This window comes from Rhinolophus hipposideros (genome assembly GCF_964194185.1).
Source record: "Rhinolophus hipposideros genome assembly, chromosome: 25".
Classification (NCBI taxonomy): Eukaryota; Metazoa; Chordata; class Mammalia; order Chiroptera; family Rhinolophidae; genus Rhinolophus; species Rhinolophus hipposideros.
Window position 1 is genome coordinate 15,432,802 of NC_138071.1, and position 23,914 is coordinate 15,456,715.

The 23,914-nt window shown below is 56.7% G+C and overlaps 1 protein-coding gene across 1 annotated transcript in view; it reads right to left on the reverse strand.

The window, feature by feature from the left end:
• Positions 1-23,603, reverse strand: part of PODXL (podocalyxin like) — a gene marked incomplete at its 5' end in the record, with an annotated part of 48,681 nt that extends 25,078 nt beyond the window's left edge. The window contains 2 exons of the mRNA XM_081038318.1: positions 22,348-22,769; positions 23,317-23,603. Of these exons, the coding sequence (XP_080894444.1) occupies positions 22,348-22,769; positions 23,317-23,603 (709 nt within the window). The remainder of the gene's footprint in view (positions 1-22,347; positions 22,770-23,316) is intronic.
• Between the last annotated feature and the right edge of the window lie 311 nt (positions 23,604-23,914).

Genomic DNA, 23,914 nt, shown 5'->3' on the forward strand with positions numbered 1-23,914 from the left:
GAGACAAGTCAGACGTGATGATTAAATGCAATGTCATGTTCTGGAACAAAAGAGACCATTAGTGGAAATACCGGTAAAATATAAATAGCCTGTAGTTTAGTTATTAGTATTGTACCAGTGTTAACTTCTTAGTTGTGATAAATGTAGCATGATTGTGTAAGATGTTAACGTTAGGGGAAGCTGAAAGGTATATGAACTCTCTGTAACATCTTTGGAACTCTTCTGTAAATCTACAGTTATTTAAAAACTTTTTTAAAAGGGGAAATAAAAAAGAATTAGGAAAAGATAGTTGCGACATATGTAGTCATAAAAGATTTGTATCTAGAATACATTAAAAAAAAACAAAAAACTTCTATATAAGAAAACAACAACCGGGGGCCGGCCTGGTGGCTCAGGCGGTTAGAGCTCCGTGCTCCTAACTCCGAAGGCTGCCGGTTCGATTCCCACATGGGCCAGTGGGCTCTCAACCACAAGGTTGCCGGTTCAATTCCTCGAGTCCCGCAAGGGATGGTGGGCAGTGCCCCCTGCAACTAAAGATTGAACACGGCACCTTGAGCTGAGCTGCCACTGAGCTCCCGGATGGCGCAGTTGGTTGGAGCAAGGGCTCTCAACTGTGGTTGCCAGTTCGACTCCCGCAAGGGATGGTGGGCTGCGCTCCCTGCAACTAGCAACGGCAACTGGACCTGGAGCTGAGCTGCGCCCTCCACAACTAAGACTGAAAGGACAACAATCTGAAGCTGAATGGCACCCTCCACAACTAAGATTGAAAGGACAACAACTTGACTTGGGAAAAAAAACACAAAAAAACACACAAAAAACAAGAAAACAACAACCTCTTAGGCAAAAATAGCCAAAAGAATTAAACAGGTATTTCATAGAAGAAGTAGCCCAAATAGTCTCTGGACATTCTAAAATATATTAGTAATTAGGGAAATGCAAAATCAAATAAGAATTATTTCATGTCCACTAGATTGGCAAAATAGTTTACGTCAGACAACCAGCGTTAGCAAGAATATGGAGTCGTGTAAAGTGGTATAAACACGTTGGAAAATAGTATGGCGTTACCAAGTGACAGCTTTCAATGTACAACTTTCAGTTGTGTCACCAGGCATTTACCCTAGGGAGATGCATGCACGCCTCAGGATGTATTCATAAGACTGTTCTTAACAGGATTTTTGTAGTGGCCCCATACAATTAACAAGCAAATGTTTGTCGACAGTAGTGTGGACAAATAAGTTATTGTATATTCACGTGTTGGAACACTACACAGCCCTGGAAACCAGCAAATGCATTATATGTATTTTATTATCTAAGGCATGCATTAACATGAATTAATCTAAAAAATCATACTGAACGCTAAAAACAAGACTACTTATATGATTTCATTTGAGTCAAAAATTGACAAAACTAAATAAAATTTCAGAGATAGAAACAGAACATATTGCTGCAATTTTACAGAATGTAATACTAAGTTAGGGATAACTTAATACTAAGTTTAGGATTAGGGAGATGCAACAGGGACGTCTGTTTTGGGTGTGTGTGTGTGTGTGTGTGTGTGTGTGTGTGTGTGTGTGTGTAACTGTCAGATGTTAGGAATGCAGACGAGCAGAGAAATACGCAGCCACTGGAGGGAGCCGGTCCAGTCAAGAACGTTTTCCTCCCTTTTTGAAGGTAGGCGACACTAGGGCCGATGAAAATTGCTCCTTTTTCGTTCCCGCTGTGCAGCCTGCTCAGGTCCGTAAGATACGGAAAAGGGTACACGTGTGTCGACCCAGAACCCCTGGCGGACCCGGACGTTATTCCGTGGCGGACACTTCCGCCTCTGAGAGCGGCCACTTCCGCCTCTGAGAGCGGCCACTTCCGCCTCTGAGCGCAGAGGGAGGATGGACACAGACGGTAGGCACGCTGTCGTTTTGGGGGTGGGACGATGCGTTTCCGTCGCACAGCGTCGTGCGCTCAGTGCGGCGGAGACGACAGCAGCCGTCGTGGTGCAGATGAAATGAGAGGGGAGGGAGCGGCCCACGAGAGACAGCGGTTGTCCGGCTTGAGGGAGCGTGGGGCCCCCGGGGCCCGCCCCCCGTGGCCATCCGCAGGTCCGGGTGGGGCGGGAACGCGCGTGTGCGTGTCTGACACGCTCCTCGTGGTTGTCCGGCTGCGGGCGGCGGGGTCACGAGGCAGGAGGGAGGGGGGTCCGGCCCGAGGAGAACTTGCCAGTGGGGCCTCGAGTCGTGGGTGCGGAAGGGCTGCCCCCCGCCCCCCGGGACTGCGCGGCGCGGCGACTCTGCGGCCGGGGGCCCGCGCGGGAGGGTCCTGGTGAGCGTGACCGCGGGCGGTGACACGGGCCGGCGTCCACGCGACGCGCAGCTTGAGCGGGCAGGTCGGGAGGTGGACGCAGCGGCCGGAGAGTGGACGCCCGGTGTCACGGGGGCTGCGCGGGCGGCCGGGGTGGCGGCGCTGCGGTGGGTGGGACCGGCGGGCGGAGGGTAGGGGACGAGCCCGGCTCCGGGAGGGGCCGTCACGCGGGGGGGGGGGGGGGGGGGCGGGTCCGCAGGGCTGTGGGCTGGGCGCCCCACGTGCTGGTCTCGGCGCGCGGGTGGGGACTGGACGCGAGTGGGACGAGCGCCACTGCAGGGCCTCCCCGGCCGAGGACCCTGCCCTCACGCTGCAGAGGGGCTGCGTCCTCGCCTTCCTGGCCGCGCTCAGACCCGGGACTATTAATAGTGGGAGAGGAAACCCAGAAGAATGCCCCGTGGGCGGGGGCAGGAAGGCTCGGCGGGCGGGGCGCCCACGCGTCCCCTGCGTCACCCCCACTCCCCCCACCCACTGCCGTCCGTCTCCAGGGGAGTGAGACCAGAAAGCTCCCGGGGGACGGGGACAGGGCGTGGCTGAGGCCTGGACACCAGGGAAGTGCACGCGGGGCAGCAGCCCGCAGCCCGTGGTCCGGGACCTGCCTCCATCCCCACGGCCCCGGCCGGCCCTCCGCCCTCCGTGAAGGAAGCACATCCGTGAGACGGGCCAGCCGACTCCTCAGGGCCCTGGGGACGCGTGGGTCCTTCCCCACACGTGAGGCTGTCCTAGGCCAGCCGTCCTCACCAGCCACGTTGGAGGCCCTGCCCCGGGCCCTTCTGAGACCTGACGGACCTTGAAACCCCTTTCCCAGCACAGGGCGCCTGCTGTGCGGACCTCGGCCCCCCCCAGGAGGCCCTGCCGGCGTCAGGTTCGGTGGGGCGGAAGCCTCCCAGCTCTCTGGGGCCCACCCCTCTCGGACCCCAAGTCCTTTGTTGTGGATCGTAGGGTGGGGGCGCTGGGAGGATGACGGCCCCAAAGTCCTGGCATCAGTAAGGGGCCTGGGCTGCCCTGGGGCCCGAGAGCGTCTCCAGGCCGACTGACGGCCTGGCCAGCACTTTCCCCCAGCGCCCGTGTATCAGTCTCCTCTCTACACTGCACTCAGCCCCTCTCACTCTCCTTCCTTCATTTTGAAAAAGGTGATTCCCCGCCCTCCGTGGTCCGTTCCCACCTCTGTGCTTCTGGGGCTTCATCAGCTCAGTCAGTGCCTCCCATTCCAGCCAGGACTCCCCACGTCCCTGCCTCCGCGGAGCTGGGTCATCCTCTCCCACTGCCTGCCTCTTACTTAGCTGAGCGCTCACCGCCCTCCACCAACAGGCCCTTCTGGGTCCCCCCTCGGCCCCCACTGGGCTCCTGTCCTTGGAGACTGTTTGCTCTGGTGCTCGGCCCTAGGTATCTCATTCGTTCTGTGCCCACCCCTTACAAATGCTTGTCCTCTGTGGCATCAAGAAAGCTGCTCCCTACCCCCCACCTCAAAGGTCCTAACTGCAGTGGTGGGGGTGGGGGGGCCTGACCTGGGCTTGTGGGCAGAGGTCAGAGCTCTGCACCAGGAGCCTGGGGAGGGCAACAGGGAAGCCCACTCGCCTCACCTCTGCCAACCAGTATGGTGCTCTCCCAGGCCTGCACTGGGCTCGGGTAAAGTTGGGACCCTCTTGGTGCCCTGGGTCCTGTATCAGTTTCTTAGGGCTGCCATTCGAATGCCCACACACTGGGTGGCTTAAAACAACAGAAATGTATTGTCTCGGAGGAGGTCTGCAGGCCCGAAGTCTGAAATCAAGGTTTGAGCAGGTCACCTTCCCTCTGGAGCTGCCCAGGGGGAACCCTTCCTTCCTTGCCTCTTCTAGCTTCTTGCAGTCACTGGCATTCCTTGGCTTGCAGCAGCATGACTCCAATCTCTGTCACCATGGTCACATTGCTGCCTCTTCCTCTCTCTCTGTCACTTATAAGGAAACTTGTCAACAAGAAAAAACGTATGACTGCCAAATCAAACTTGTGAACAAGCATCCAGGTAATCCAGAATGATTTCATCTCAAGATCCTCAGCTTCATTACACCTGCACAGATGCTTTGCCCAAGTAAGGTGATAATCACCAGTTTCAGGGATTTGATGTGTACAGCTTTTTATTTTGAGAGGGGACCATTTTTCAGGCTGCCACAGGTCCCCCCAAAATGGGGATAACAATCTCTGGGGCTGCTCTCTGTATGCCTCCAGATGTCCCCTTGTTTGCGCTGGTGTCCCCAAAGACGCACCTGGTCAACTTCCCTGGCACAAGGGGTGTTACACTATGAATGTTTGGTGCCCCCCCCCCAAATTCCTATGTTGAAGCCCTACCCCCCAATGGGTTGGTATTAGGAGAAGGGGCCTTTGGGAAGCTTATATGGGATCCTGAGAGTGGAGCCCCCATGATGGGACTAGTGCCCTTAGAAAAGGAAGAGCCACCAGAGCCTCCTGTCTGCCGTGTGAGGACACGCGGGAAGGTGGCAGCCGCCTACAAGCCAGGAAGAGGGTTCTCTCCCGGACCTGACCTGCTGCCACCCTGAGCTCGGAATTGCCTGCCTCCAGAACTGTGAGAAATAAAGTCTGTTGTGTAGGCCACACAGGCTGTGGTGGTTTGTTGCAGCTGCCCAAGCTAAGACAAGGGGCGCGGGGTAGAGGTTGGTAGTGAGAACAGAAATCGCAGGAAGGACAGAGTCCCAACCTGACCTCGTCACCCCCGTCAGGCCGCCGAGGGGTCAGGCCCCACCTCCCTGGCCCTTCCCCGGGGCCCTGGCAGCTCTGTTGGCTGTACTGTGAGTCTGCGTCTTGGTGCTGCTCAGCGAACAGCACCCCTGGGGGTTATCAGGCTCCTCAGCACCACCTCTCCCAGGGGCCCAGAGCTGCCCCCTCAGGGGAGATAATTCCGGGCATTCTTCAAATGGGGAATTGTTTGCCCTTATCAGCTTGTTTCAGCTGGCCTGCCCAACACTGGCTCGTGGGTGGGGCCCGTCTGGCTGTTTCCCGGGGCAGGAGAGGGCTGCCACTGTCCAGTGTGGAGGTCTCCCGGCAATGGGGGAAGGCAGCCTTCGCTTGGGTACACTCCTCCCTGCAGGCCAGGGCACCACGGCCTGAGGACCTCACCCCACTTCTTCCCCAAAACAGCAATGCCTCATTCTTTCCTGTCCCCTGCATCTGGGAGTGTGGCCTGAGCCCGAGGGTACCCACTCCAGTGCCCAGTGCCGCTGCCTGACCCCTCTAGCTCTTCCCCTCCCTCGCCACGAAACAGTGGTTAGGAGCCTGCCCCTGGAGCCTGACCACCTGGGTTCAAGGCCCAGTTCCACCACACTGGCTGTGCCAGGCAAGTGTCTTAACACTGTTCCTCAAAAGTGAGGAGGGTAGTGATAGTGCCTACGTCATACGGCTAAGTCCTTAGAACAGTGGGTGCACATAGAAAGTGCTCAAGTCACGTCAGCCGTGATTCTATCCCAAGGCAGACAGGAAAGGCTCCTCACTCGCTGCCCCGAGTCAGGCCCCCACCGCACTTCCCGTCGCAGCGCCATGCTCTAACACGCCTCTCCTCCTCTGGGGATGCTCACACCTGTGCAGGCCTCGTCCCAGGGGAAGGTGGACACAAGGCTTCCCCAGACCCACTGGGGCTCTCCCCAGGTTCTCCAGTGAGGTACGGCCGCGTGGGGAGGGGTGAGGGGCAAGGTGACAGCACAGGGTGGTTATGGTCAGAGGAATTCCCAGAGAAGGGGTAGCTCCCTGGAGAAGCGGAACCTGAGGCCTGGGTGGGGCCCAGCTCCAAGAAGAATCTCCTCGCCTCCTCAGAGAAATCTGGGGTAAGAGTCAGAGCAGCGGTGAGAAGGGCCTTTCCTGCCTCAAGTTCTGCCCTGCCAGGGACCGCACACCTGTCTCAGGGAACGGCTGGGTGGGCTCTGCGACGTGCGCCTGGTGGTAGGGGCCTATGCCAAGCATGCCTATCTCCTGCTCAGGCCTGGGTTTCCTCCTGGGTGAAACCAAGCTACGTCCCCTCTGCCTCCTGCCCCACCCCACCCTGAGGGGTGTGGGTGAAGATGGAAGAGTCTGATAAGTGTCTGACTGCAGAAGGAGGAGGGGAACTCATGTATTAACACCCTGACCATCAGCTAGGGCTGGGTTTTTATGTAGAATCTCACTTAATGTTGAAAAACGCCAGAAGTTTCTATTACTAAGAAACTGAAATGAAGAAAGGTGAACTGACCAGTTCAGCACCACAGCAAGTGAGTGGTCCGGGCACTTGGGGCGCCAGTCTGACCGGGGAGTAGCTTTCTTTCCAGGGCATCGTGGGGTCCTGAGGCAGAAGACCAGGCTAAGAGTGGGGGTCTGGTACAGGGGCAAGCCTCTTAGGCTCCTTGGGCTTTGCTTCCCATGTGTAGAATAATGGCAGTTTTTCTTTGAAGGGTCAGAGAGTAGACACTTTAGACCTTGGGGCCATACAGTCCCTGTTGCAACTAAGTAGCCATAGGCAGTATGTAGTAAATGAGTGGGACTGTGTTCCAGCAAAACTCTATTTACAAATACAGGCGGCAGAGCCGAGTTTGCCAACCCCTGACGCACAGGATGCCCGCTGGGTCTGGGGCCAGAAGCCTGGGTTTCTATCCAGAGGCGGACCCAATACAGGGATGTCCCTAAAGACCCCAAGAGCCACCTGTGCTAGCCTTCTGTAGGACATGGAACCGTGTGAGGGCAAACTGGGAAGAGTATTTGCAACTCGTATCACAAAAGGGAATACTTAAACTGTTACCTACTCAAAAAGCAAACTTAAAAAGTAAGAATTTACAAACCAAAGATCACCCCAGTCCAATCGCAGACATCAGAGGGGTGAGTGTGGGTGAAGGGCCTTACAGGGGCGCCCTCCCCACTCTGTATGGATGTTACCATTTACTAGCAGTGTCACTCCTCGGTGCTGAGACCCTCGTGGAATGGACCGTGCATTCCCCGAGGACCCCTGGCTCCTGTGCAGCACCACTGCCAGTGGCCACGTGTTAGGTGTGTTCCCAGGATGGGCCCCTAGTGCTTCACGCTCTCTCGCTCGCTCGCTCTCGGACCCTCACGGGAATGGCCAGTGACAGACAGCGGGGGTCGGGGGCAGGGCTGGGGTAGAAGCTGACCAGCAGGCATGTCATGCACCTCCTTGGCTCCCTTCCTCTTCTCCTCTGGTCCAGAGCCTCTCTCCCTGGGCTGCCCACCTGAACTGTCTGCCTGGGGCCTGGGGTTTTGGCTGCTGATGGGTTCTTAGTAGCTTCTGCTGTGTTCCGTCAGGGGGTCCTCGGGGAACAGCGCCTTCCCCCTTTATTTCAGTTGTTTTATTGAAGAATTACATCTATTCAGAGAACTGCATGCATCACAAGTGCTGAAGGAATACACCCACGTAACCAGCGCCCAGCTCACGGAGCAGGACACTGCATCCTGGAAACCTTCCCTGGGTTCCCTTCCACTCTCCATCCAAGGGTAACCTCTCTTCTGACGTAAATATCATGGGTTCATTTTGCCTGGTTTTGAATTTTATATTAATGGCATCACGCAGTATTGACTTTTGGGTCTGGCTTCATTCCCTTGGCATTTTATTTCTGCGATTCAGCCTTCCCAGGGCGAACAGTTGGAGACTGACTGCTCATTCTCATTGCGATAGAGTAGGCTACAGTGGGAACGTGTCACCATGCAGGTACCCATTCTGACGCTGATGGGCATTTGGTGGCTTCCAGCGAGGGCCACTGCAGGACATTGCAGTGCACGCCTTGAGGGAGCAGATGTCTGCTCTTCAAGCAGGCTGAGCTGTGTGGACACGGCCTGTTGCTGCTTGTCCCACAGTGTGGGATGGGAGACGAAGCAGGAGGGCTGGCTCCAGGGCAAGCTGAGGACACAGCTCCAGACCCATCTCCTGAGCTCCTTCCTCTGTCACTGCCCAGATCCCACTCTGGGTGGGCCACTCCACTCGGCTCTGTCATCCCTCACCCATTCCCGGGCCGGCCAATTGTTACTCAGCTAGAGGAGATGGGGTGGTGGGTGCAGAGCTGGCGCCGGGAGGCCTGTTCCAGGGTGGCTGTGCATGCCAGCTCAGGGGCCCTAGTTTTCACGTGGTTCACAGGGGTGGCTTCCATGAGCTCTGCAATCCCTCCTAATGCGAGGCAGAGGCAGAGGCAGAGCTGGCTGCATACGCCCATCACACCCCGTCAGAAGCTCTGCAGGTGAGGGTCAGAAGGCAGAACCTCACCCCCACCCCCACCCCAGAACAGGACTGAGCTTCTGAGCAGGAAGCTTCTAAATGCATTCTTTGGATTACTCATTATTACAATTCTGTTGCTGAAGGCAGAGGGGTAAGAGGAGAGCTTGGAATTCAATCAACTGTACCACCCAAGATTGCGGCCCTGCCTCTACCTGTGGTGAGCCCCGCTGCCCCGGCTCTGGTTCCCTCTCACCCACGGGGAGGTCCCTGGCCTGGGCCTGTTGTGGCTGTTCCTAATTAGAGGGGTGCGCACATGCTGACCCCTGCAGGTTTGGGACAGGCGTGTTAAGCTTTGTGTGGGGACTGCCAGGCTGCCCAGGGGCTCTTCCTGAGCTGGAAAGACGGACTAACCTTAAAACAACACCCTTCCCAGGGCCTCCTAATCCCTCCGCCTGCTGCAGACCATGTGAATCCTGATCTGTCTGAGCGGGCAGCCTGCCCAGGAGCTGCCAAGCCACCGGCCTACAGGGGTGGGCGCAATGCCCGCTGCCTGAGCTCACCTCGCATGCCAGGAAGGGCTTGTGTACAAAGGTCAGGACACCAGGCCAGCGCCCTGGGGAGGAGGCAGAGTGCCCTTCAGCTCCTCTTTACGATTGTTCGCAGGGCCACACGTGTGATGTACATGCAGCCTGTGCAGGAAGAGAAGGTTCGGGGTGGGAGACCCGCATCCTGTGTGAGCCCGGCGCTTCCTGGGCTTTGGTCTCGTTTGTCAAGGGACAGGGAAATCTCTATCTTGGAACAAAATGAACTTTTAAGAACATGTACGAGCTTTGGAGGCACATGTCAGAAATACTCCAGATCTACGAGGGGCAGGCTGGGCTGGATGGAAGCTGAGCTGGCAATCTTGCCAACATGTGCTGTGTGCTCGGGACAGATACCTGTGCCAGCGGCTGTGGGACAGGCGGCAGGGTGCTATGTGTGCTGTGGAGCTCGTGGCAGGTCTGAGACCGTGGGGCACAGGCGTGGGTGTGTGCGTGCTCCGCTCTCTTCATGTGGTGGAATTTTCTACACATCAAACACTGTTTCTCATCATTGCTCTTAAACTTAGAACTAGCCATTATTGAGGCCTTATCATATCAGCAAGACTGAGCTGAGAGGTTTACGTGTGCTCCCTTTTGCGTCTCCCAGACCCTCTGAGGAGGTGCAGGAGTCGGGCTGGGGAGGCAGGACCTGCTATTAGAAGGGGGCAGGGAGCAGTGAGGCAGCGGCCGTCTGTGAGCGGAGAGCTCTGCTTCCTCCCTCAGTAACCGCCGTGGCACAGGGTTCGCCCATGCCAGCACAACTTTTCGTCTGGCCCCGTCTGCCCCGGGCACACCTGCTGCCCTCTAAATCCTCAGGCTCCTACATACTTCCACAGCCACAACGCGCCCATTTGGCATCCAACTCTTCCCTTAGCAGTCAGTTCAAAAACAACCTCGGTAAATATTGTTTTGAGGGAGCACGTTGTCATTCCCACCCCACCTCCCAAAGCCATGAAAATACCAGATGCGTACGGGTTTCTCGGCCACTCCTGGAAACCTCCGCCAGGGACCAGTCTCCACTCCCGGCTGAAAACAAACAAGGGCCAGGAGCCAGAGGGAAGTCCAGTACAGACGGTGGGATAGTCGCCTCTGGGAACGGAGTGACAAAATTCTGTGAAATGGGGCCTGTGAATTTCCCAGGGAATGACTGGTTTCCGCCTGCTGGAAGTTGAAGGTTAAGGTAGCAAGCATAGCTTTCCAAACTTCCAGACTTTTTTTCTGTCCTGGAGAGAGTTTCCCCTTCCAGGAATAACACCTGCGTCCTTGCTGCAGAATAATCCATGTTAGTACGCTGTTCCCAGACTAAATCTGCATGTGCTGGGTGGAGGGTGGGGTCCAGGGAGAAGCTCCGATTCAGTTAGCCGGCTCCTGAAACCCCACTTCCTTTGCAAAGCGGGTTAAATAAAGTCAAGACTGTGTTTGACCCCAGAGGTTGGGGGCTTAAGCATGACTACTGCCTAGAAAGCACAGAATCTGGATTTCTTTGGTGTTGGAAGATGGGAGAGTTCTTAGCTTGCCGGTGGGGGCTGGGGGTCCAGTAAGGGTGTTGCTTAAAAAGAACAAATTTCGTAAATGGATATGATTAAACAATTGAGAGCTGGCTCCCTTGTCACCCCGCCCCCCTCCCAACCCCCGCCCAAGGTCTGAGAGGAGTGTAATTAAAGGCCATGTCCATTCCTTTTAAGCAAAGCCAAGCCGTCCCCTTGTTTGAGACCTAAGAGCTAGTCAAGGAAGCTTGGTTTCCTCTGGGTTCCACCTAGGGAAGTGAATCAAGAAGCCCAGAGCCAGCCCTGGTTGGAGCCAGGTGTCCAAACAGCTAAAAATTAATCCCCCTACAGTAGTGGAGAGAGGCAGAGACCAGAAGGGGTGAAAACACACACACTGACACACGCTGATTTCACAGCTCTTCAGAATTTGGGAAGAGGGTGAAATGTTTCCCTCTGAAGTTTTGCAGGTGAGGAAGGGGGTTAGGTTTGCTTAGATCCCACAAGATTGACCCCGAGTCAGACTTAGGGCTCTGAAAGGGGTGTGGGGGTGGCACCATCTCTCGCCCTGTGTCTCACACGCTCCTGGCCCTTCTTTCTTTCTCCACTCTCTATCGTGTTTCCAGCCTTGCCACTCTGCCAGGTGGGTGCAGAGCCCAGATAACTAGGCAAATTTTATTCACCCAGAACACGAAGGCATACCTAAAGGGGAAGGGGCTAGTTGGAGCCTCAAGACCCAACTCTTAGGTAAATCACCAGCATCTTCTGCCTCGGATTTCCCATCTGGAAAGTGGGTGCAGTGCTCTGGAGCATGGCACGGCCGAGGGCCACGGGAATTCAGAGATGCGGGTCACAGGGCTGTTGCCTTTCTCTTCCCTCAGTGTGGTCTAGCTTTTATAGTGATGCTATTCATACCTAAAGCGCAGCTGGCAGAGGAGCTGATGCCCAACCCTCCGGCTGGGGAAGCAGAGGTCCGGGAGCTGCAGGACCAAGTCGGGGCTGAACACACAGCCCTCCATGACCCGTGGCTGGGTGGATCCCCGACTCTAGAAGCCAAGCAGACATCACATTCCTCTGCGTCCCTGGGTCGTAACGTCAGAACTAGAGGGACCCTAGATGTCACTTGATCCTACCTCAACACGGGAGAGATGGGCAAACAGATGGTCTGAGTACCTGGGTACCAGGTCACACCTTCTTTGGTTTCTAGATCTCTGTGGTCCAACTCCCAAAGCAGGTCTCTACCCTGTGGGGCATATGTGCCCGTATGCTCCTGACTCCTGCAGCTGCCCCCCTTCCTGGCCATTAGATGGGGAGGCCTGTGTTGAAAGGAAGAGGAGAGAGAGCAGAGCATAGGCCAGTGAGATCCTGAGAGCCCCCCAGGACACCACGGGACATGTGCATACGCCTCCCTCATGTTCAGGAAGTCAAGGTGTCACTGGCTGTCCCCAGCAGTCCCCTGCGACGGCGACAGCTTCCCCTCCCTCCAACCATCTCTAATGACTCAGGCACCAGTACTGTTGGACCTAGGCTGCCCCGTTTCCCCCTCCTTCTCTCCCCCCAGCCCTCCTGGCTGCACCCACACACTTGAACCCAGTCCCAATATACCAGCAATTCTGGGGCAGAAATCATCAGGAAGCCAGTCTTTCAGACCACTAGGAAATACTAAATAGGAGGGCCCACCACCCAGGGCATCTTCCTCTTGCAAACCCATCATCTTTTTTTCCCTGCTCTTTATTCAACACCCCTCGGATGGACCCTCCGGGGATCCGCTCCATGCCTGCCGCCACCCGCATACACACGTACACACACAGAAATACACAAAGCTTAATTAACAGGAGGCCCCAGGGGCAGTTACGGCTGCAGTGCTGACACGATTGCCCAGGATGCCCATGGAATTCAGATGCGATTCTGTGTGGTCAGGACCAGACTCCCAGACTCTCCCAGGGCCCGGGAGGAAAGCCAAAGTGTTTTTCCACCTAAGTGCAACCTCCCAGTGTGCCAAGGGGGGAATGAGAGCCTACGGACAAGCTCCCCCCTGCGTCTCCCCAGGAGCCAGCTGTCCACAGCAGAAGCTCTCTAGTGCCCCAGCCCACTGTGGTTGCGGCAAAGCCCAAACCAGGATGATCCCGGGGTGAAAAGCAACTCTGTGCGGTGCTCTGGGCGTCTCTGGGTGAAGGCAGCCTGGCAGGGACAAGCGGCACCTTAGGGAGAGGGCTGACGGCATAGGGCCTGGGGCAGGGAGCCCCCAGGGGGTTGGCCAGCGGAGGCCCAGTGGGCTCCCTACTCGGCAGCGCCCCCTGGGGACCGAGGTGCAGGGCTGCACCTGCCTGAGCAGGAGGACCCCAAGCTCACTGACCGGCGGCAAGGGGTGCATGATGTGCTAGGGCAGCTTGGGAAACACATGCAAGCTGGTGACTCAGCAACCGAGATGCACTCCCCCCACCCTGCCTCCCTTTCGGCCATCTGGCTCCTGGATTCCCGGGAAAAATGGCAGCCTGAAAGTGGATGAGCTCCATGCACCTCAGCAAGCCCTGTTTGAGCAGAGCTGGGAAGAGAGCCGCACTGCTTGCACCTGGCGAGCCACTGAGGCAGTGCTGACAGGCGGCACATCCTCTGGAACCCCTTCTCCACGCCCTGGGGCCAGGAGGACAAGAGGAGGCCCTCAGGCTGAATTTTCAACGGAAACGTGATGCTGTCAGGCTAAGGGCCTGCAGGGGACAGAGGTTCAACGGGAAGGACGAAGCCGGAAGCAACCACGCTGGCCCCCATCTGAGCAGACATCAAACACCAAAAACACACATCCATAATTCTCTTAGTGATGCCTCCCCCTTCTCTCTGAGTGGCAACACCATGGCGACACCCATGAGGGGCCTGGAATGTTCCTGGTTCCCGCACAGACGCTGGTACACACAGCAACCAACCATGCCAGACGCTGGTACACATGGCAACCAACCATCCATGCCATGTCCTATGAAAGCCCTGGGGGGGGGGCCTTTCCGTACCAAAAGCTGTCTTGCTTAGCCAAGCCCCGCTGTGTTTATATTTGATGCTCTTTAGCCCTGTCCGGTCTCTGCACGACACTGGATGGATTTTAGCACTGAGTGTTACATACCAAGATGCCTCTCTCAGTCCCGGGCAAACTGGGACAGTTGGTCACTCGACCGTTACAATCGTATTTTCCCCACAAGATGTTCTACTAAAAAGAGGAGGAAGGAGAAAAGGAAAAGGTCCCACGGTTAACATATGTTTGGGGAACACGCTGGGTTAAACGAAGGTGATAAGGAATGGCTCCGACCATTTGATTTTCCAAGAAAGGGAATAGAGTAGGCAGCACATTCCACGTGTTTGTGGATCATGGTGCTCTTTTAGCCTTAAAACACTTTTTATTCATTTGTCATGTATCGAGAGCATAATGATTAATATCTTGAAAACTAAGTTTTCTACGGACAGTTTGGGACACTGTTTTACAGAGTTGCAAAACCTAAGAAAGAAGACCCTATGGTGCTATCCCTGATTTACCATTTGCGTAAACTGAGGCACAGAGCCCTGCCCCACTGGGGTTTAGTGTATAGAGAGCCAAAGGCAGCCCTGTGAGCAGCTCCTATCTTCCTCCCACTTCTCATCTTTGTGAGGAAATATTCGTCTCCCTCGATTATGTTAGTTGCGGGATTGCGACCCCATGCACCTCCCCTCCCTTCTCTGAGAAGGAAAACGTCGAGATAGCTGTAGAAAGTCCCACATCATGCTTCACTGCTGGGCCTGGATGGTGTCACTGGGAATTTGGTGCCGGGGGGAGGGGATCGTTTGAAGAGTGAGAAAGCTACTTAGAAGGAGAGGGAGAGAGTCACATCTGCAGGCTCAACCGGGGCACTGGGCAGGGCTGGCCAGAGCATTCATCCCGCTGGAAAAGAGCTGTGTAATGTGAGACTCCATTTCACAGTGTGACGGGCAGAACCTGCAGGGATCAGGGTCTGGATGGCTTCAGGAAAACTTCTTTTCACTTAAAGCCCAAAAGTGGAAGGCAGTGCCCTCTAGGGCAGGGGTGAGAAGCACCTGGGTGGAAACAAGAAAGGTGGGGGCCTGGCCACGGAGCCGCTTCTTAGCTAAGCTCACCCTGGCCACCCTAACCTGGGACTGTGGTGTACAACTTACCCCCCAGAACCGGGCCGCTCACCCTGAGTGACCTGGCTGTAGCGCAGTGACTAAACGGGGATGGGCTGCTTCCCAGGGAAGAGCCACAGAGGAGAAAGCTTGGCCTAGCGAGGTTCAGCTTGGGTGGGAGCAGCAGCAGCGTCCGTTTCATCGCACCTCACACTGGGCTAAAGCTGAAGCCAACAAAATAAAACTGAAATGTGTCAGGCCCACCACCTATGTGATTGTACTGAACCCTCCCTGATGATGGCATCATACCCATTTTATAGCTGGGGAAACAGAGTCCAAGGATCACGTCTGAAGTCACAAGGCTAGTAAGTACCAAAGCTCGGACTAAAATCCACGCTTCTAACTTCAAAACCTGGGGCATATGCCAAGAGATTTCAGTGTTTCTTCTCTATGACAGCAGAACTTTTTCTCAAAGGAATTCTTATGTGGAGACCTACTATGCAGAACAGATAAACGACATGATGTGGGTAGAATGTGAAGCCCCCCCCAAATGGGCCTACTCTTAGTTTTCCCCTCCAGGTGTGTACCCCAAGCTCTCAGTGGTCCCCAAGGCAGCTCACAGAACGCCTCATCCAGGTTTGAAAGCCACTGGCTTCCAGCTGCTGCTCTCGTGAGTCTCCATGGACCAAACTCCTAAGACAGTGTAGTATCTCTCTCCGCCCTGTACTCGACCCACTGAGATGGGGAGGGGAGGATGGGTGCAGAAACACTTTTTTGCCACCCAGTGGGAGGAAGCAGGTCCCCCCATGCCTTCCGTGGTGCAGGCCCTGCTCATGGGTAGTATCCAGGCCACATCAGTCCGTTGGTCCTGAGGCTAAGGGACCTGAGTGGGAGGAAGCCCGGTTTCTTTGTGCATGCCAATGAACTGCTTGCTCATCAGTACAGAAAGGCTGGAGCCCCGAAAAGTAAGGGCTAAGCTGGAAGTGGCTCAGTCAGAAGGCAGCAAAGCCTCAGGTCATCGAGGACAACTGCTTGCAGTTCACTCAAGCATATGCAAAGTTGATCTGACTGGAAGGTGAGGACAGAGGGCCACTGCGGAGAAACCCAAGGTTTTCAGGGATGGGGTCCATGGTGGCATTTGCCAGTGACCTACTCCAATATCCATCCTTTGCTTTGTCTTTATAACGGAACCACTGATTTTTGGTTGGCCATATGAGTTCCTGAAATAAAAATTACCCTTCCCTAAGGCAAGTACTCCTCCCTGCTTCCCTTGCAGCTAGGTGTGGCCACAGGACTAAGTTCCATCCAACAACTGTAACTGAAAGTGTTGTGTGTGGTTTCTGGCAGGTAACCTCAAAAGAGCTGCAGGCTTCTTATTCCTTTCTCCTGACATCTGGAGCCCCAGTAGCCATCTTGCACCATGAGGCAGCATATTAATAGTGGCAGAATCACTATATCAGCCCTCTGAAACATCTGTTACATAGAAGGATATAACTTCTGTTTTGTTTACTGCACTATTTCCTTTTAGTTGCTCTGAACAGCCAAATCAAGTTCTAACAAGCTCTAAAATTCACCCAAAGAGTCCTTTGGGTGGGAGAGGCCCAGAAGCAGACACACACCCCACTGCTCTCCTCCTCCCTCCAGTAGTCCCTGCTCTCTCTCATGCCCATGTGTCTGTTCCTCCAAACCCCAGCCTGCCAGCCACCTGCCTCTCTTCTTCTGGAACGAGGTTAGGAGCCTTGCAGTTAGAAAGTTTAGAGCTGGCAGGCAAGCCTTTGCGTTCTAAACCAGCTCTGCCGCTCACTCACTCATTCAGTAAATATTTACTGAAAGTCCACTATGTGCCTGGTACTGTTCAAGGTGCTGTGGTTACAGCACTGGACAGAAGTCCCTGCCCTCATGGAACTTAGGGGAGACAGAGACAAAGAAAATGAGTGGACTCAGGTGATAAGTGCTGTGGAGAACATAAGCAGAGTAAGGGGACATGGGTGTGTTATACAAGGTGGTCTGAAGGCCTCTCTGAGAAGGTGGCATTCAAGCAGATAGCTGATGGAAATGAGGGAGTGAAGCACATGGATACTTGGAGAAGAGCTGGTTGTGTGATCTGCGAGGCCTCAGTGTCTGGGCCTCAGTTTCCCCTCTCTGGAATGGTCTGTGAGACAGAGGCTGTCCAAAGGCCACCTCACGCTTCCACAGCTGGAGACTCTAGCTCCAGTCAGCGTGTTCAGAGCACAGGAGTCAGACTGGATGGGGACAGAAGGGCCCTTAGGACAAAGCTCTGTGCACTTCATGTAAGAAAGGAGCATGTCTTCAGCCTCACACCGAGCCAGTAAGTCTAAGAATTACAAAGTGTCCTTGCCTCCCATCGTCCCTTCTATGTTGACCTGGGTCAGGGAGTTGCAAAGTTAGAGGTCAGACAGCTATGGACTCCTGGTCAGACCATGCGTGGCTCTGGGAGGGCCCCCTGGACCCCAACCCAGGGCTGCATGGCAGGCCTTACTCAGTCATTCCTCAGAATTCTCTTTGCCCTGGGCTGAGGCACACAGCCTTCCGGCAACGACAATTGGCGGACGGGGTGCCACCCTGCGCCCTGGCCCTAGGGAAGTTTGAGGTGGCTGACCCGAGGGGGATACGTCTACAAAGGAAGAGTGGGTGGTGGTGGAAGTGGTGTGTGTCGGGAAAGGGGTGGGAACAGAGGGAGGATGGGCCAGAAGGTCAAGCTACGCCAGGGGTCTGTACTGGCCACTGCTCTAGGGTCCAGGGTGGGGCCAGGGCTCAGAGTAAAGACAAGAGGTCAGGGTGGGGGGCGGTGGGGAGGGGCCACTCCTGAATCTGCAGTTGATCGCAGCATTTGTGCACTGGTCATCTAAAAAGCATTTCTACCCACCTGTTTGTTCCAGGTTCTGGCTGGGTGCTGTGGACACAACAGGGTGCCCAGGCAATGGGAGACATAGATGGTCGCCATGCATGGAGGCCAGCACTGGGACGCTCTCAGAGAGCCTGACTCTTGAGTAACAAAGGGCTCCCAGCCTCAGCTTACCCTGATGGTGGAGTGGTGGGGAGAGTCTGAGCACAGCCCAGAGCTGTCACCATCATGCAGCCCTTTCTGAAAGGGTTGTAATGAGTTTTCTCTGTTGCCCAGGACAGAAGAGCCCTGAAAGGGCCCATTGCTAGTATCTGCATGGACCTGCCCACACGTCTCCTGGGAAGAATTCACTGGGCATCACTAGGCACGCGGGCAAGTGACCCCCACAGGGTGGTCTGCATTCCCCCGTGTGAAACGTGAGCAGTGTAGATGTTTTCCAGGAGGCTCCCCAGCTCTAGAGTTCTGCATTCTATGATTTTCTAGTTGACTTGGACGTGGTCTGGAAGTCACCTTTAGCCAATTGAATTCTACTTTGTATACAGCCTACTTGAAGGGCTCTGAGGGGGAACGCTGCCGCGAATCTGAGGATCTTTTGTGTAGAGTCCCTGGAAGGCGTCTCTTAAGAGAATGCCCACAGTCGTGGGGCTTGCCTGGCCCGAGGCGTCACAGTTCCAGACCTGCCACCTCATGTGATCTAACTAACAGCCCCGACAGTGGACAGGACACGTGACAAGGAGAGGTCCATGCGACCTCATCCGTGTCGCTGGGACCAGAACAGGACAGGAACACACACCCGCACCCGCTGAGCTTCGTTCCCTGTGGGCACAAATAGGAAGTGAACCCAGAGCTCCCCCAGCCTCAGGGTCTGAGGAAGTGTGTGGGGGCCGTGGGCTGAGGCCGGTGGGAGGGGCTGCAGAGGAAGGACACCTTTGTCGTTATGTGGGAGGACTCGCATCTGGCAGGCCTGCCAAGGGCCCCCGGAGTGTGAAGGGGTGAAGCAGGCCCTTCCCAGCGTAGGGACCATGGAATCCCAACCGCCCAGCCATGAAGTGCAGTGAGCGGTCCCGAGGGTTCCCCCTACTTCCCTTAGGAATGGAGGGCCTCCAGCTAGGCGCTCTTCTGTCCTCCCAGCAGTGACCAGTCTGGTCTGGGAGGCCAAGCCCAGAAGCCTGGACCCTGGACAACTGCTCCCACCGGCTCAGCTGCAGCCGGAGCCCAGTGCCCAGGATGCGAGCTGGCCTGGGCTCCCCTTCCAGAGCCCGCAGCCAGGGGCCAAGGCCAGGTCCCCTCAGCCCAACAGTCCAGACAAAACTCCGAGCAACTGCTCAGTGCCCCACGCTGTGCTGGGTGCCGGAGGTATAGGCGGATATGCTGCTGACCGGGGCCCTCGGGGACCTCACTGCATGGTGGGGAGACATCCAACAGCCGATGGAACAAAGCTGCTTCCATCTAGGAAAGCAGGGAGGGCTTCTCAGCCCCATGACACCTGTGGGCGGGTGGGAATTGACTCTCCAGCCCCCGGTGCTCAGGGGAGTTCCCTTCCTCTCTCAGCTTCCAAAGGGCTGAGACATCCACCCAGCAGGAGCCCCTCCTCTCCCTTCAGACATGGATTCCTGAGGAAAGGCTGATGGAGTGCAGCCTCCATGCTGCTGCTGCTGCCTGCTGCATGCAGCCACCCCCTCCCTGGGACCCCCTCCCCCCTCCCTGGGCCCCCTCCCTGGGCCGCCTCCCTGGGCCACCCTCCCCCATACCTGGGCCGCCTCTCCCCCCCTCCCTGGGCCCCCTCCCTGGGCGGCCTCCCCCCAGCTGTGCTGTACCTACTCTAGGCCCAGGACTCCCACAGGATCCTCCTTGGTGTGCCAAGCTCCCTTCCTCTGCCCTTTTGTAGGTGTCCACACCCCACAGCCCTGACCAAGCTGCCATCTGGTGCCTTGGTGTCCCTCATTCTTCTCACCCCTTCCCAGTCTAGCCCCTGTACCTCCTCTTCTCAGGCCTGCTTAGACCAGTCTGCTCCCAACCCATCCCCATATCTGCTCACTCCTGCCTCAAAGCCGTGCCCAAGCAGCACCATACTAGGACACCCTGTCCCCCGGAACTTTCTCTCCAGGCCCTGAAAGCTCACCTCCTCCCACAGAATCTTCCTGCAGCTCACTGAGCCCGTGTCAAGAACCCGCAGCCTGTGATCTGTGCTTTCCCCACACCTTGCTATTCATTCAGACTCAGAGGTCCTAAGAAGTGGTCTGCATCCCACACTGACCCTTTCATTTTTAAATCCCCATGTAAAGCCCCACCTCCCTCAGAAAGATTTGCCCACAGCACCCAATCCCAAATCTTAGTGCTTTTTAACACATGCCTCCCTTTCCCACACCATGTGGCACCGAGGCTTCCGTTCTCATTACTACACATCCCCTAACCCCCCACCCCAAACGTGAGCGGAATCCTGATTCCGGGGGGCCTTAACTGACCAAGTGCTCAGTACACGTGCTTCATGAATCGCAATAGCCAGGATTTACTGAGCTCGACCATGAGCTGGGTACAATGTCTTCTCATCGCGTCAGTTATCTCTCATCATCAGGACAACTTGCAGGTTAGAGATTTGTTACCATTTTATACATGAGGAAACTGAGGCTCAGAGGTACGACTTGCCATGTGGTTCAACCAAATGGGTATCAAACCAAAAAGTCCCGAGAAGGGGTCTAATAGGTTGTCAGGCCCCTGGTTTAGTGCTGTTCATGCTGTAGGCTGCGCGATCCACCTGTCTAAGAAGCTAAGCTCGAGGAGACCTGTCCTGGGATAATTCCTTTGTTAAGAAGGAGACTCACACTATAAGTCTATGTTTTTTTAGACTCAAATCACAGGATTCCAGCAGTTTTGGGGGGGTCACGCGATCCCTGATGGCTGTGGCCCAGGTAGCCACACCTTCAGAAGGGCAGAGATGGAGCAGTCCTCCCTGACTCCCTCCACAGCCACTAAACACCAAACTGCACCCCTCAGCCTTTTCTGGCCTCAGTGTATGCAAATAATAACAACATATCCCCTTGCTGCTTTTCAAAGCTCTTCCCTTCATTACTGAATATTCTAATTGTCGCATTTTAGGGGAGCTCAGAAAGGCCAAGTGACTTGGGTAGGGAAGGGAGCAGGGATCTGGGTTTGCATTTCTCACATATCAAGCTCCTACCCTGTGCCATGCCCCTGCTAGGCTTCAGGAGGGTATCCTGGAAGAGGCAGGGTTTCCAGGCTGTGCCCAGATGCCAGGGAAGACAGTCGCAGCCTTGAAACCAGCGAAGTTGGGCTTGCAGGTTTTCCCATGGGTGACTCCAGACCACCTCCTTTCAGGGCAGGCAGGGGGGTCTCATTCCACAGCCCACACCCTCTCCTCAAAGCTCAGCTTCTTTAAGCTCAGGAGCCCTGGGAACTAGCCCATCTCCCTTCTGGTTGGCACTAAGTCTCCTGGCAGAAAGGTGCACACTGAAGTCAGCGGCCCTGAAAGCAGGGCTGAGGAGAGCGGCCCTCCCCTGGCATCTTCTCAGCCCTGCAGGTTGTGCAAATCTTCAGCTGACTGCCATCTCAGAGCCCTTCCTCAGATTGGTTACTACGTGTTCCTCACCCGGCGGCCCCTCCTCCCCTCCTCCACTGGGAGTGCCCTTTCCTTTCAGGCCAGGCTGGTGGAGTCTCAGCGACACCCACCATCCCCGGTGCCTAAGCCTGCGTGTTCTGGACGCCGGCCCCTTCCCACCTCCAAAGGTTGCCTGCAGTGCAGGTGCAGAGAGGAGATTGCATTGCTAGTCCATCTGACTGTCTCCCTGAGTTTAGTCCCAAATGCCAGCACCTCGCAGCAGCAGGGTCCCTTCTCTGTCTGGGCTCTCCCCACAGGACTCCTGACACTACGGTAGGAACGTCCCTCTTTCTCTCTGAGGACACGTGCACCCGTGACGGAGAAGGAAATGTACCTGTCTCTGGGGCGGAGACTACAGCTGTTCCTAGGAGCTTCGGAACGTGTGCTCTGATTGGATTTGCAGCCTCCGCCTGTCCCCCCAAAAGGGTCACATTTCACCTTTAGAAGGAACATGAGGGGGGTCTAAGGTGCAGCTCAAGCTGCATGGGAAAACTTCCTGTTGATACAAAGGGGCTGGAGGCGGTCTCCTGCCCTGACCATGAGCTAAGGGTGGGTCTGTTCCTTTGGTGGCATGCAGGCAGGAACCCTATTCAGGTGACGGTGACCGTGGAAGCTATACTCATGCGCCCTCCGCCTGCCCCAGCACGGGCTAGGTGAGCTGAGCCTACACGTTGCTTGGGAAAACCTCTTTGCGAACGAGTAACACATCACCCGCGTGGGCCGCCGGGGAGGCTTGTCACCTGCTTCGTGGACTTTCTCACGACCGTCCAGCCTGCCGCTTTGCGCATAATCAAAGACTACACAATACCGTCCCTCATGCCCCGGGATCAGATCCTGGGGGTCCGCGGAAGCAGGGAGCCTCTCTGTCCCCCAAGTCCCGGCGTCCTTCGCCAGCAAACCCTCTCCGCACCGTCGCGCCCCCGTTTCCCAGGCACAACCCACCGCCCACTACACGCGAACCCAGACCCAGGGAAATCCACGCTCGCGGCCCAGCACGTACGGCGCTCGGGGAACTGGAAGGGGCATGGCTGGTACAAGGTCAGGACTCTGCGTGCGGCCCCCGCGGGGGTGCGCGGAGAGGCAGCTCCGGGCCGGGCTTCCCCGCACACCCGCCCGGCTGGGGTCGCACCGGCCCGCGGGGACTCGGCAGCGCCCGGCTCACAACTCACCGGTGTCGGCGAGCGACGGAAGTGGCAGCAGCCACCGCAGCAGCAGCGCCCAGAGCGGCAGCGCGCAGCGCATCGTGTCGGCGGCGGGCCCGGAGCAGGTGGCTGCGGGATCGGCGGGAGCGCGGGCGCCGCTCGCGGAGGCCTGGCGGTGGCGGCGGCCGGCGGCGACCCGGGGCTGCGGACTCGCGCTCCGAAGGCCCCTCCTGTGGCCGCTGCCGCAGAGCGGGGCTGGGGCGCGGGGCCGGCGGCGGGGCGCGGGCGGTGTCTGCGCGGCTGCGGGCCGACTGGCGCTGCGGCGACTCCCGTCCCGTCCGCGCCGGCCCCCGCCCCCTCCCCCAGGAGCGCGCCGGCGGCGGCGGGGCGGGCGGGGCCCAGCAGGGCGGGCCGGGCCGCGAACAATGAGCCGCGGAGGAAACTCCGCCCTGGAGCGCGGCGGGCGGGGGAGCGCGGGAGTGGGAGTGTGAGTGTGAGTGTGTGTGAGGGTGAGCGTGAGTGTGAGGGTGAGGGTGAGTGTGTGTGAGGGTGAGTGTGAGTGTGTGTGAGGGTGAGTGTGAGCGTGAGTGTGAGGGTGAGTGTGTGTGAGGGGGAGCGTGAGCGTGAGTGTGAGCGTGAGTGTGAGGGGGAGTGTGAGGGTGAGGGGGAGTGTGAGGGTGAGTGTGTGTGAGGGTGAGCGTGTCAGGGTGAGTGTGAGCGTGAGTGTGTGGGTGAGGGTGAGGGTGAGTGTGAGGGTGTGAGGGTGAGTGAGCGTGAGGGTGAGGGTGAGTGTGAGCGTGAGGGTGAGTGTGAGTGTGTGTGAGGGTGAGCGTGAGCGTGAGGGTGAGTGTGAGTGTGTGTGAGGGTGAGGGTGAGTGCGTGTGTGGGTGAGGGTGAGCGTGAGCGTGAGTGTGAGCGCGCGTGTGTGCGCCCGGCGGGGGGGCCGTGGGCAGGGCTTTGAGTGTGAGCGCGGGGCGGGGGGGCTGTGTGCCGGACCGCACCCCGCCCGCGCGGCTCACAGGTGTCGCTCGCCTTGCTTTCGTGGGGTCCCGGGGGAGCCCCCACTGCCGCGGCCCTCGCGGGCCAGTCCCGGACGAGATGCCCCCCCCCCCCCGCCGTAGGTGTGGGCTCAGGACCCTCCCAGCCCCGGGTGCCGCGCGTCCTGCAGCGCCCGCGAAGCACGTCTCCACCTGCCGGGTGCTCCCCACCTGCGGGGTCGGACCCTCGCAGGACTTTCGGAGCAGGTCCTGCTGCAGACTGTGGACCGGGCAATCGCCACTCATTAGTTCCTCAATTTCTCCTGGCCTACGTTCCTCACCTGTTAAATTGAGGTGATGGTAAAGATTAATAGTAATAATAATAATAATAATTATTATTATTATTATTATTACACCTTCTTAAAGAATTAATATGTGCCAGTCTAAGAGCTTCACATGTATGAACTCATTTACTCTTCACAACATCCATATTTTTAGCCTCACTTGAGTCAAAAAGAGGTTAAACTTGATCAAGCTCCCATAAGTGGTGAGTGGCAAACTTGCCTTCCAGGGTACTTGGGAGAAATATTTTGCGCCGTCGCTGGCCAATAGTAGTA